Below are 13023 nucleotides of genomic sequence, written 5' to 3'. Positions count from 1 at the left end.
ACATGCTAATTTAATTATATGCTTTGGCCTAATCCGGATTCTTATGGTTAATTATTTACAAAGTTGAGAAAACATTGTACTTCAATGGAAAAATGCTTTAATTTGACAAAGAAATCCGTTTATTCTAACGAAATACAACACTTAATCCGAATAAACATCTTTAAGTCGAATTTAGATTAACTTGCTTAAACAGGGTTAATAGAATTCCTTATTAAAGAATACTACCGATGATATTCAAAACTAGTCCTATAAACTGCCTAAAGAAATCGAAACTGGGTGATTCAAAACTGTATTATATTTGGCTAGATTTAACAGCCATTTGCCTCTACTTATTCAAAGCATGCTGAAAGAGTGAATTTAATTTTAACAATCGCACTAAATAGTTTCACATTCCATGAGTTATATTTACATCCTGTATGCTACTAAACGAATCAAACACCACAGTTTCAAATAAACATTAATTAAGTACAAACTTACTAATGTATTCTCTATTAGGCTACAAGTTAAAGGATTTATACAACTTTAACAATATTCGCAAAGCTATAAGTAAGGCAACAGATGATAAAAAAAATTCTTCAGATCTTTCGATTCATGCTTTTCAATGTTACAATCAGCTACACCAATGTGAGACTCGAGATGTGTACCTGGAAATACTGAAAATGCAAGGAGAAGAGGAAGAAGATAGGGAAATCAGCAGCAGCAAGAAACAGAATAGCAGCAGCAGCAACAAGCAAAATAATTGGAATAGAATCAAGATCCCAGCTAGATCAAGTCCCAGAGTAAACCAACAAACAACCAGTAGACTCAGTTGGATTTAGAAGAAATCGGTATTGGACAAACAGGTCGAGACCAGTGAAATCAAGACAGCAAGAAGAATGCAATTTCTAGTTTTGTCTGTCTGTGTTATCAAACAGAGTTCTTTTCCAGTTTTTCTGCTTTTCAGAACTTCAACTCTCAATCTCCAAACTAAGTTTTCTGTGTGTATTCTCTTTTTCTCTGTTTGTGTGTGTGTATCTATGTCTATCTGTGTATGTCTTCAGCTCCTCCCTCTTATCTGATCTATCTGATCTCCTAAAACTGATGAAAGTCCCCTCTTTTATAAACCTAAAACCTTTAACAGCCTGTTCAGACAATTAGAACACCCCTCCCATGTGCTCTCCTATTTCAGATTCCACTTAGCTAATTAAGTATAAACAAAACCCCATGATATTCCCTGGCAGACTCACTTTTGAGTAATGTTTATTATTTCTGAAACTAAAGTAGAGTATGGGCAGCAGAATGTAGTCTGACAGCATATGCTGTCAAACTATTTAATTCAAAAAGCCCTTATGCAGGACACAGGCTGTGCACAAATGCACATGTGGTGCACAAGTGCACATGCCCTCCAATATCAGAACTGTAACTGAACAAAACATTGATTTTACATTTCTGATTCAAATTAACAATTATAAGTACTAAACTCAGTTCCTAATTGATTCAGGCAATGCTTAGCAGAAGCAAATCGATTTGTTATTGTTCAGGCAGCTGAAACTAATTGACGACACATGTCGACTCGACTATATTAATCATAACATGTACAATCGTAACCAAAAATCAGATGTTTAATAGTATCGAACACATGACTCGAGTCATACTGACCCAGCAGAATTGTACTCGAGGAATCAGTTAATCAGTTCAAATTTGAAATTCAGCTAATTGCACAGCACATACATACATACATGTTATCAGTGAATAGAAGAAGGCCTTTAATCAAACACATAGGTTCAGGAAAGGTGGACAGGATACATTTGGTAAAAAATTCAAAGACAACAAATTACACAAGACATTCGGCCAATACGAACAGACCTTTAAACCACACACGTACTGAATAACAAAGAGAAAACAAACTTACCTTAAACTTTGAAAGCAGAAACAGAAAAAATCAGCTTGTGTTGTACAGACCCTTTCTCAAGGTTGAACGGACTTTAATCGAAATGTTTCTCAAATGAGAAACACTTCGATTAAGGTCCATTAGACCCTAATCTCTTGGTTCGAACAGGCACGGAACAGGCACAAGGAAACCTAGGGTTCTAGAGGGCAGATTTGGGTTTTGGGCTTTCTTGGTTAGATTCGGACCAAACCAAGCATGGTTTGGTCACGAGGGGGGTCCGGTGATTGTCTGGTATGAATCTAGGGCAGATCGGTGTAGATCGAGTTTTGCTCGAATCTTCAAATGAAGATTCGAGGACCTAGAGGATGATTCGAACTAAACGGTCCACAGATCCATGTTCAGGGGGGTGAGATGGTCCTATGGTGTTAAGGTGAAGGCCACCGGCGTTCATGCCGCCGGCTTTCATGGTGAAAGTATACAGGGGCGGCTAGGGTTTGAAGGTCTGAGGTCTGGTGAAGACGACCTAAGGCGGGGGGGTTTGGATCAGGGCGCGGGGTGAAGGGTTGTAGGTTTATATAGTTAGTGGATAGATGGATCCTGGCCGTTGGATGAGACACGATGAAGGGCCAGGATCCTTCAACTAACGGGAAACGGTGTCGTTTCAAGGGTGAAGGGTTGGGGTCGGTCCGGGTGAGACGGGTCGGGTCTGTGAGTGGGTACGGGGTGTGAGATCTTGGTCGTTGATCATTCAAAGATCAACGGCTCAGATCAGACTCAACCACTACGACGTCGTTTGGACGTTTTTGAAGTAGGCTGGTCCGGACCGGGGCAAGCTTAGGTTTTTGGGCTCGGTTGTTTGGGCTTTGAATTAAAAAACGAAAATCAGCCCAAACTGATTTTCAAACTAATTCTGCACTTATCTCTTATATATTTTTATTATTATTATTATTATTATTTTTATTTAAAAACAAAACCTAAGTAAATCAAATTAAAATTAAATAAACACGTAACACAATTATTTGCACACGTATATTAAAGTATTTAAAGCAGGTAAAATCAAACAAAACAAAAAAAATCACGGACAAAGATGCCTATTTATGATTTTTCTTTTCAATAACCGGATTACGGTTCCAACTACGCATGACACATACACATTTTTTTTATATATATATTGTTTTTTTTAATAAAAAATAAAAATGGGCAAAAATCATAAATAATTAACAAAGTGCCACGTAAAATCCAAAAATTGTACAACAGGACCATTTGTTATTATTTTTATTTCTTTTGGAGCGATTGTCGCGTAAGACAAAAATCACGTGCTCACATTCTGAATCCAAGAATTCTAATAAAAATACAAAAAGTAAGAAGCAAGTTAAATTATCAGGATCACCACTAGCAGTGGCGGAGCCACCTTATACGAAGGGGTGTCATTGGTAAAAATATACTATGTAGGTAGGTAAAAAAATAAATTATATGTATATATATACTATGTATTGACTCCCCTTAATTTCTTGGTATGTTTACTTTTATATATTTTGACACTCCTTAACGAAAATTCTGACTCCGCCCACTAATACTACCTTCTAATAAGGGTCTGAAGTAGTACTCCACAGAAAAATTAAAAGAGAAATAAATATGTAAAAGGCCATCAGTCATTCAATATTGTTACACAATATTTTCTGAAATATAGTTTACTGTTACTTTTTAGTACATCAGTTACTCTTACTTTTTAGTACATCAGTTACTCTTACTTTTTCTTTAACCACAATTATTCAAATGCGTCTTCAAATATTTACGGATCACAGTGATCACGTGTATTGCAGTGATTGGACTAGTAAACTATAAATTGAGCAGGCCTAAATGTCATAATTTAAAGCAATAAAAGTATTTTTGTTGAAGTCTTTTAATTTCTTCCCATTATCTTATTCTGTTTTTTTACCAATAATCTGATCCAAAGATGCCTTACGGACAACTTGAAGTTTATGTTGCAAATGCCAGAGGCCTTGATGACACAAATTGGCTAAGTATGTTCCTCACGAATTCCCTTACGGTCATTCCGTAAGATAAATCCTAGAGTAATTCAGGCATGCAAATTTTGATTACGTAATGCTTCATCTCATGGGTTAAAGAATTTATTTATTTTTCTTTTTCAAATTTCAACAGCTGATATGAATCCTTATGTTGTCGTCACCTGCCGCACTGAAGAGAAGAAAAGCAGTACTGCATCAGGTTTGTAATTAATTAACTTGGATTGAACAATGAAATTTTATTGTATCCTACCTATCTTAGTAAAAAAAAAATGTAAGTATAAAAATTCATTGTACTTTCAGTGTATACACATTTGGAATTTGTAACTCAATAATAAGAACTGCTTTTTACAGGTGAAGGATCCGACCCTGAGTGGAATGAGTCCTTCCTCTTCACCATCACTCGTGGTTGCGACGAGCTTCACATCAAACTTATGGATGAAAACACATTCCAAGATGACGATTTCCTAGGAGAAGCAACGTTAATACTCTCCCTGATTATATTCCATAATAGTAATATTTTTTTGTTATACAGTCAAACAACGTTAATAATGTTGTTTTTTGTTAATCGAAAATAGAATTTCTTTGGAAGAAGTGTTTCGTGAAGGAGAAGTAGGATCAACCTCTTATCAGCTTTACAAGGATGATGAAGAATGTGGATCCATCAGACTTGGCCTCACTTTCACTCGTGAGGAGGTAATAGATTCGTCAATTATAACTTTATAATTTTCTCTATCTGTGTAATTTAATATGTTATAGCATGTTTCTACCATATAAAATGTGTACTTACTATTTATTCTAGATCACCGATTAACATTCATTACAAGATTAATCTGCAATAATCTAAGTGACGTGATTATTTTATATTGTTAATGCATGAAACTTAAACCTTTTTGATGTTTTTTTTTCATTACTTGCAGAGGGATGAATGTGACGAGGACTACTAATTTTTGCTGTCTAGCCGAGGAGTTTGAGTTTACGGAAGGTCGTGTGGTTATCCGTACTATAAGAAATATTAGTCCTAGAATAAATTATGAAATGATAGCGAATTGTTTTTTTTTCATTATCATGTTCTTGTATTCGCGAATAATATATGCATTTAGTTATGCGATGATTTTTGTATTGTTTTATATTGAATGTAACGTGAATAAAGATACACGTGTTAGCAAACATACCGTTTGTGTCATCAAGTTGTTAATTAGTTGACTATTGTTACTTATTTCTTTTGCTTATCAGTACTCCATTTAGCCAAAGCGTTCGCAACTTAATTGGTTTTTTATAGCTAGAATATGTTATGGTGGTTTTCTCCCCTTTCAACATATTAATGATTAGCAGAGATGTCTTGGGGACACAATCCATGTAGGTTGTGTAAGGTAATGGATTCTCTAAGTGCCATATTTTACTGCACACCTAGCCTTCAAAATAATATCATCAAAAGGCAACTTTTTTTTGTTTAATCCTCCACTCAAGTAAAGGACAATTAAAAAGGGATATATTTTTGCAAAATCTTCTTTTAGACATGACATTTAACACTATTTGCCTGATTAAATTCCAAGCTGAAGCAGTGGTAAAAGAACCAGTACCACTTGGAACCCAAATAGGTAAATGTGGACAGTTAGAATGTACAATGCCTAAGGTGAGTAATATGATACCACTATAATATTATAATTTGATAGTGTCAAAAGATTACTACACCTTCAAAACAAAAATACTTTTTATTTTAAATACCTCAGTATAATATTATTCCCACTCTTTACTTAACTCACAAACTACAATCTATGAATTACTCTCTATGCTCTATTGCGCTCTCTGATTTTAGTGTGTACGAAATAAATTGGTTTTGCAACTTCCTGCAACTTGTTTTCATCTTATTTTTCTTTATTTCGTTTTTATTTATTTAGATGGTCCCACAAATCTCTCCCTTAATTTTGATTTTTCTTTTTCATTTTAAGTCTTGATCTCAATTTATGAAAATCTTCAAACTTGAGATGCTTTGTAAAGATATCTGCAGTTTGATCATGAGACTTCACATATTTGAGCTCTACTTCCTTATTGGAAACACATTGCCTTTTCTTGTAGCCCTTAGCCATAAGTCGTGCCTTTTATCTCTCCACATCTTCATAAGCATTCTTCTTTGTCATGTATACCCATTTAACTCTTATTGCTCGATGACCCTTGGGAAGAGTTGTTAACTTACAAGTGTTGCTTTTCTCTATCAACTCGATCTCCTCCTCTAAGCCTTGCCTCCACCTTTTGTCTGTAATAGCTTCATCAAAGTTCATTTGTTTACTATCAACAAAGAGAAAATACAAAAAATCACAATTAGTGTTATAAATATATTATATTATGGATGTTCATTTAGTACTCTGTTGTAAATAAGCTTCCTGAAGAAGCTTATCCATATGAGACTCCACCGTAAATATGTTTATCTATTTAGTACTCTATTGGAAATAAGCTTCCTGAAGAAGCTTATCACTTCGGTACCCGGTTATGGATAAATATTATCCCCGGTAGAAGATTATCCATACCAGGTATAATAAACTTATCCTTTCAGTACCCAATTATGGATAAACATTACCCCCGGTAGAAGATTATCCATACCGGGTATAATAAGCTTATCCTTTCAGTACCCAGTTATGGATAAACATTACCCCCGGTAGACGATTATCCATATCGGGTATAATAAGCTTATCCTTTCAGTACTCCGTTATGGATAAACATTGCTCTCAGTAGAAGATTATCCATATCTGGTATAGTAGCAGCTTACACAACAGCTTCCTTTCTTCTATAAATAGAAGAGATTTCAGTTCATTATGTACATCAGTTTGAATTCGAATAATATAACAGTTTCTCTCTATACTTGTCTTTACTTTACAGTCTTTATTTTATAACACGTTATCAGCACGAGACTCTGACATCTCGAGCAAATACTTTGAAAGTATTAGAGGTAAGAACTTTCTTTTCCTAAATAATGTCAAATCTTTCTAAACTTGAATTTGTAGCCCTGGATATATCGGGCAAAAGCTACATGTCTTGGGTGCTTGATGCTGAAATTCATCTTGATGCGATGGGTCTGGCAGACACCATCAAGGATAAAAATCAGGCATCAAACCAAGACCGTGCCAAAGCAATGATATTCCTACGCCATCACCTTGATGAGGGCCTGAAAATGGAATATCTCACTATTAAAGATCCAGTCATACTGTGGAATAATTTGAAAGATAGATATGACCACCTGAAGATGGTCGTTCTTCCACAGGCACGTTATGATTGGACTCATCTAAGGCTACAAGATTTTAAATCTATCAGTGAGTATAATTCTGCTATGTTCAGAATTATTTCCCAATTGAAATTATGTGGTGATAATATTACTGATCATGATATGTTGGAGAAAACTTTCACCACTTTTCATGCCTCGAATATGCTCCTGCAGCAGCAATATCGAGAGATGGGATTTAAAAAGTATTCTGAACTTATCTCACATCTTCTTATAGCAGAGCAACATAATGGGCTATTAATGAAAAATCATGAAAGCCGACCTATTGGTTCTTGTCCATTCCCTGAAGTGAATGAGACGAACTTCCACCAAGCTAAACGTGGAAGAGGTCGTGGCCCCAGTCGTGGTCATGGCCGTGGTCGGGGAAGAAACCCCAATCATGGTAATAATAATGCACCAAAGAAGCCTCCTCACCACCAGCAGTGGAAAAGGAAGGAACAAAAGCATGAAGCGGTGCAAGCGCCAAATGCAGAAAATGCATGCTATAGATGTGGAGGAAAAGGGCACTGGTCATGTCGCGACCCAAATCCCGGTCGTGATGGCGTCCAGCACACTACTAGGCAAGCCCGACCATTATTCAACACTTAACCCAATTTATCAAAAATAGCGGAAAGAAATATCAATTAAGCAAGATTAAAGTACTGAAGATTTTAACAAACTACACAATATAATCTCACTAGGATCCGGTGTCACGAATCTGAGCCTCTAGAATACAGAATATCATCCTAATACACGGTATATCCAAAGTCCGATAATGCGGAAATAAAGAGATAGGATAGGAGGGAGAATATCAATGGCTGCGAACGCCGTGTAGCTACCTCGATACTCCTAGAGGCTGGATCTGTTGATCAACTGGATCTACTGAGCCTGAGACTGCCCTGGATCTGCACACAAGGTGCAGGGAGTAAAGTGAGTACTCCGACCTAGTGAGTAATAAAAGTAACTACAGTCCGAAGATAAGAAAATCCAGTAAATACACAAAGTAAGCTACAATCCGAATATACAGCAACATATGGAACTGAGCAGCTAAACACCAGTATAAATACAAATACATGAATGCAATGCAATGCATATGATGGTACATTCCAGTACCCACTGCGGCGTGCAGCCCGAGCCATCCATATTTATTTATCGTCGACGGCGCTCACTGGGGGTGTGTACAGACTCCGGAGGGGCTCCTACAGCCCAAGCGCAATATCTTGGTCAGTCATTGTTACCTGACCGGTCAGCCATTGTTACCTGACCAATTTATATCATACAGTGCCATTGTTACCACTGTTCAAGTATATCATCCAGTGTCATTGTTACCACTATTTCAAGTATATCACACAGTGTCATTGTTACCACTGTTTCAAGTATATCACACAGTGTCATTGTTACCACTGTTTCAAGTATATCACACAGTGTCATTGTTACCACTATTTCAAGTATATTACACAGTGTCATTGTTACTACTATTTCAAGTCACTTTATAATCAGTCCAGAAAATAATATAATAAGCCCCTTGGGCATTTACAAAACAGAAGTTCCCAGCCCGGAATACATTTAAAAATATCATTTAAGTTTTCAACACTTAGAATTATGGCTGAGTTTGCAAAACAACATTTAAAACCTTGGACTGAAATTAAATGATATGCAAATCATGCTAAGCAGTAATATCAATCCTCGAAGGATTTTACAAATCGGCACAAGGCCCCAAACATGGCATCAAGCCCAGTAATATCAATGAAGTATGTGTATCAATCACCAGTATAGTATAAACATCACACGGGATGGACCAAGTCACAATCCCCAATAGTATCCGACCCCGCACTCGCCATGGAGTGCGTGTCACGCCTCAATATAGCGTTACGATGTGAAAGTCCGGGGTTTCAAACCCTCAGAACAGCATTTACATCTATTACTCACCTCAAGACGGCCAAAAGTCTACTCCGCGATGTCTTTTCCTTTCGAATCGACCTCCTCGCGCGTCGAATCTTTCCAAAACCACAAGGAATATATTACAATAGGCTAAGGGAATATAACCCAATCGAAAAGACTCGAAAAATATAGAAAATCACGAAATTTGCAAACCCCGAGCCCCGGGCCCACTTCTCGAAAAATTACGAAAGTCATATCACCGGATTCCTCATCTCGCCACGAGTCCGTACATATAAAATTTACGAAAATCGGAGTTCATTTGACCCCTCAAATCACCAAATCTTATTTTCAAATCCCTAGGCCTAAATCCTCAATTTTTCTACAATTTTCATGCTCAAATCCATACATAATTGATGTACTTAACTCAAAATAGGTGGGGATAACTTACCTTCACATTGATGATGAAAATCCCCTCTTGAAGCTCCCCAAAAATCGTCCATACTTTGAAGAAATGAAGAAAAGTGAGCTAAATCCGTGTATAAAAGAATCTGCCTGTGCTTCGTCGAGTTGTACCTTGCACTTGTGCTATACAAGTTGTACATCCTATTAAAATTGTTTCTTGTCGGACACCTTCTGTTTAAACACCCATAACGTCTTGTATAAATATCCAAATGACAAACGGTTTGAAGATTTAGAAACTAGACTCAAAGATCTTTAATTTGATAGGTTGTACACCATATAACTCTTTATATATCCCGAGATATGAGCTTCTAAAGTGCATCGTAAATTCTGCCGAAATTGCTCCAGCAGCCCTTTTCGATCCATCGTAACTTTCTGAGATGATATCCAAATCGCGAATGGTTTAACTTTCCGAAAACTAGAATGTATGGGATACAAATTTCGTGTTTTACACTTTTCCGATTTCTTATATATTACAAGATATGATCTTCCAAACTGGACTACTCGCACCTAAAATTTTCTGGGCACAGCAGAATTTTCTGCAATTTTTCCTAAGTCCGAAATCACTTCGAAACACTCCCGAGCCCTCGGGGCTCCAAACCAAATATGAACACTGACTCTAAAACATCACACGAACTTGCTCGAGCGATCAAATCGCCAAAATAACATTAAAATCAATGATTTGAGCCTTAAATCCAAGAATTCTTTCAAATTTCATAAACTTTCAATATTTCCAATTTAAGGCCGAAACCCGTCAAACAACGTCCGTTTGTAACCAAACTTTAGAGGAAGCGCTTAACCAATATATATAACCTGTACCGGGCATCGGAACCAAAATACGAGCCCGATACCATCACTTTCTGATCAAATTTCATTTTCATTTTCCTTAAACATTTTCAGAAAACAATTTCACGAAAAAATTCATTTCTCGGGCCTGGGACCTCGGAATTCGATTCCGGAAACACGTCCAACTCCCATATTTTTGTATGGACCTTTCGAGACCGAAAAATCACGGGTCCGGGTCCGTTTACCAAAAAGTTGACCAAAGTCAACTTTAACAATATTAAATATCAAAATTTTCCAAATTTTTCCCATAATTCATATATTTCAACACAAAGATATTCCGGACACACTCCTAAGTCCCAAATAACCTAAAAAAGCTATCCAAACTATAAAATTCGCATTTCGAATCCGATATTAAAATTTCCACTTCCGGCCAAATTTTCTCAAAAACCTTCAATTTTCCATCTTTAGCCGAACGGCTCCAAAATGACCTACGGACCTCCGAATTCACTTTCGATCATGCTCCCAAATCCAGAATCACCATACGGAGCTACTCCCAGTCTCGGAATCCCAAACGGACATCAATAACACTGAAATGCATTTTAAACCAAACTGATGCAATTTCTTCTAAAATGCTATCTTCCACAATAGGCGCCAAAATGCTCCCGGGTTATCCAAAACTCGATCCGGGCATACGCCCAAGTCAAAATCATCATACTAACCTTCTGGAACCTTCGGATCCCAATTTTGAGGTCGTTTACTCAAAATTCCAATCCTAGTTCATTTCTTCAATTTTAAGCTTTCAAAATGAGAATTTCCATTTAGATTTGACTCCAAACTTCCTGAATTTTAATTCTGACCATACACACAAGTTAATATACCTGAGATTAAGCCGCTCATGGCCTCAAACTGCTGAATGACGCGCCAGAGCTCAAAACGACCGGTCGGGTCGTTACAGGTCACGTACCTGTCGTACGCCAAAGCACCTGGTTGAGCTTTATCAAGCCTCTCTGAAGAAGACAGAGAAAAATGTTAAAGCAAATTTTATTTCTGAAGATAATTTAGACTTCATGCATTTGGATGTAGCTGATTACTTTGCACTCCCAGAAGGAGAAACAAGTCATGTAATCGGTAGTGAATCTGTAGAAATGTAAATATTTTAATTTTTGTTGTTTGTAATAGATAGTATGGTTATGTAATTGTTGTACATAAATAAAAGTTATGCTTTGATAATGATGTTTACTATAATATATTTTATTTATGTTATTTTGAAGAATATGGATAACCCTCAAATTATGTTTGGATCAAAGACAAATCATGAAGATATTTGTGTTATTGATAGTGGAACAACTCATGCCATATTCAACGATCAGAAATACTTTTCTTATTTGCATAAGGAAAAAGCAAATGTTTCAACAATTTCTGGTAATATAAGTTTGATTGAAGGCTCCGGAAGAGCCATAATATTTCTGTCTAAGGGAACAAAACTTATTATAGACAATGCATTGTTCTCCTCCAAGTCCCGAAGAAACTTGTTGAGTTTTATAGATATCCGCCGAAATGGGTATCATGTAGAGACAATAGATGAAATGAACAGGGAATATCTTTGTATTACAAAGAATATTTCTGGCCAGAAATGCATTGTAGAAAAGTTACCAACTTTATCTTCTGGCTTATACTATTCAAAAATTAGTACAATTGAAGCACACTCTATCGTAAACCAGAAGTTTACGGATTCAAATACTTTTGTGCTTTGGCATGGCCGTTTGGGCCATCCCGGATCAATAATGATGAGACGAATTACTGAAAATTCGAGTGGGCATCCATTAAAGAACTTGAAGATTCTTACAAATGACGAATTTTCTTGTGATGCTTGTTATCAAGGAAAAATGATCACTAGACCATCACCAATGAAGGTTGGTATTGAATCCCCTGCCTTTTTAGAGCGTATACATGGGGATATATGTGGACCTATTCACCCACCAAGTGGGTTGTTTAGATATTTTATGGTCCTAATAGATGCATCTTCAAGATGGTCTCATGTGTGCCTACTATCATCTCGCAACCTGGCGTTTGCAAAGCTATTAGCCCAAATAATTCGATTAAGGGCACAATTCCCAGATTATCCTATAAAGGCTATTCGCCTTGATAATGCTGGAGAATTCTCATCTCAAGCTTTTGATGATTATTGTCTATCCGTTGGGATAAAAGTTGAACATCCTGTAGCTTATGTTCATACTCAAAATGGCCTTGCAGAGTCATTTATTAAACGCCTGCAATTGATAGCAAGACCACTACTTATGAAAACAAAATTGCCAACTACTGCTTGGGGCCATGCTATCTTGCACGCAACATCACTTATCCGTCTCAGACCGACACATTATAATAAATATTCTCCGTCACAATTAGTTTTTGGTCATGAACCAAATATTGCCCATCTACGAATTTTCGGATGTGCTGTATATGTGCCAGTAGCACCACCACAACGTAGTAAGATGGGACCACAAAGAAGGATAGGAATATATGTTGGGTTTGAATCACCCTCTATTATTCGCTATCTTGAACCATTGACAGGAGATTTATTTACTGCTCGATTTGCAGATTGTCGGTTTGATGAAACAAATTTTCCACAATTAGGGGGAGAGAAAAAGGAAATCAAAAGAGAAATTGTGTGGAAAATTTCATCATTATCTCACTTTGATCCCCGTACCCCTATATGTAATCAGGAGGTCCAGAAGATCATCCAT

General features: G+C 36.7%; 1 protein-coding gene across 1 annotated transcript; it reads left to right on the top strand.

Annotated features, from left to right (window-relative positions):
- Positions 1–3753: 3753 nt before the first annotated feature.
- Positions 3754–5069, top strand: LOC104226420 (elicitor-responsive protein 3-like). Its single transcript, XM_009778415.2, has 5 exons — positions 3754–3894; positions 4034–4099; positions 4252–4378; positions 4476–4593; positions 4818–5069. The coding sequence occupies exons 1-5, from the start codon at positions 3828–3830 to the stop codon at positions 4842–4844; spliced, it is 405 nt and encodes a 134-aa protein (XP_009776717.1). The 5' UTR covers positions 3754–3827; the 3' UTR covers positions 4845–5069.
- The last annotated feature ends 7954 nt before the right edge of the window (positions 5070–13023 follow it).

The sequence above is a fragment of the Nicotiana sylvestris genome, chromosome 8 (assembly GCF_000393655.2).
Source record: "Nicotiana sylvestris chromosome 8, ASM39365v2, whole genome shotgun sequence".
Classification (NCBI taxonomy): Eukaryota; Viridiplantae; Streptophyta; class Magnoliopsida; order Solanales; family Solanaceae; genus Nicotiana; species Nicotiana sylvestris.
Note: the sequence above shows the minus strand (reverse complement) of the source record. Positions and strands in the feature narration are given on the sequence as shown.

Coding starts and splice junctions, on each gene's coding strand:
- LOC104226420 (XM_009778415.2), top strand. CDS start 3,828: ATGCCTTACGGACAACTTGAAGTTTATGTTGCAAATGCCAGAGGCCTT. Junction 3,895..4,033: donor TGATGACACAAATTGGCTAA/GTATGTTCCTCA, acceptor AAATTTCAACAG/CTGATATGAATCCTTATGTT. Junction 4,594..4,817: donor TCACTTTCACTCGTGAGGAG/GTAATAGATTCG, acceptor CATTACTTGCAG/AGGGATGAATGTGACGAGGA.